Source organism: Sinocyclocheilus rhinocerous, unplaced genomic scaffold (assembly GCF_001515625.1).
Source record: "Sinocyclocheilus rhinocerous isolate Xijiao unplaced genomic scaffold, SAMN03320098_v1.1 scaffold6126, whole genome shotgun sequence".
Lineage (NCBI taxonomy): Eukaryota > Metazoa > Chordata > Actinopteri > Cypriniformes > Cyprinidae > Sinocyclocheilus > Sinocyclocheilus rhinocerous.
Window position 1 is genome coordinate 13,465 of NW_015630236.1, and position 1,022 is coordinate 14,486.

General features: G+C 38.5%; 1 protein-coding gene across 1 annotated transcript in view; it reads right to left on the bottom strand.

Annotated features, from left to right (window-relative positions):
- Positions 1-779, bottom strand: part of LOC107739964 (deoxynucleoside triphosphate triphosphohydrolase SAMHD1-like) — a gene marked incomplete at its 3' end in the record, with an annotated part of 13,811 nt that extends 13,032 nt beyond the window's left edge. The window contains exon 1 of the mRNA XM_016552230.1: positions 632-779. Within this exon, the coding sequence (XP_016407716.1) occupies positions 632-716 (85 nt within the window). The remainder of the gene's footprint in view (positions 1-631) is intronic.
- Positions 780-1,022: the final 243 nt, after the last annotated feature.

Here is a 1,022-nt window from a genome sequence, read left to right on the forward strand (position 1 = left end):
TAGGCCTACCATTAAAAGCCGTGCTTGCACAGGTTCTGCACGATCCTCTTCAATAATATCCTCTGCGTCTCAATCGGGCTCAAATTGATAAGCAATATAGACGACGTCATTGTTTACAATACAACCCGAGCACATTTAGAGCGTGCTAGAGGCGGTTTAGCCAATCACAACACACTGGGCCAGCTAATCAATCAGAGCCCATCGTGTATTTCTGAGGGAGGGGCTTCATAAAAGCAGGAAATGATCAGCGCGTTCAGAGGAGAAGGGACAGAGCGGTGTGGAATAAAGGTAAATTATGTGAAAAATAATGCGTTTTTTAACAAACGAAGCATTAACACATGTTAGACTGCACCCCATAAACACAATCAAGCCTAGAAAAAACCCAGTCAACCATCCCTTTAAAACAAGCACAAGATCCATATATTGCAAAGTGAGAGGAAATTGTTTGAATAAATAATATTGGGATGACATCACAAAAACACAATTGCATTAAAACTTTTCAATTTATTTTCAAGAAATCAAAGTCAAATAGAATAAAATAAAATATTTTCCTGAGCTGGAACGATCAAATAGTGAGTCAAATATAACTGCTGAAAAACTGGCAAAAGGTAAATTCTCTTTCTTTCCTTACCTTCACTTTTTGCATAAAGTGATTTTATATTTTCAACAGTTTTATTGAAAGTTCCATCCAGCGTTGCGTCACAAGAGCCAGACATCTTTCTTTCTTTTTCTGTTGTCTTCTTTTTTGTGTGCTAGTGTGCTATAATGGTGCTGTAGCAAACTAGTATGATGTCAGTCAGGATATGTTGATCTGCTTCCAGCTTTTATAGATCCAGAGACTGTGAAGGGTGTGTCACAAATACTGATGAGCGTCATCTCTGACAGACGTCAAGGTGAGATACATTTATTTCAAACACTGGACCTCATATGAAGTCACAGAAACACTGTTTTGCCAAACAAGCGTGTGGATGAAAGCCCCAGTAAAATATTACTGATGATCCTTATGTGTCAGTCGGATTGAC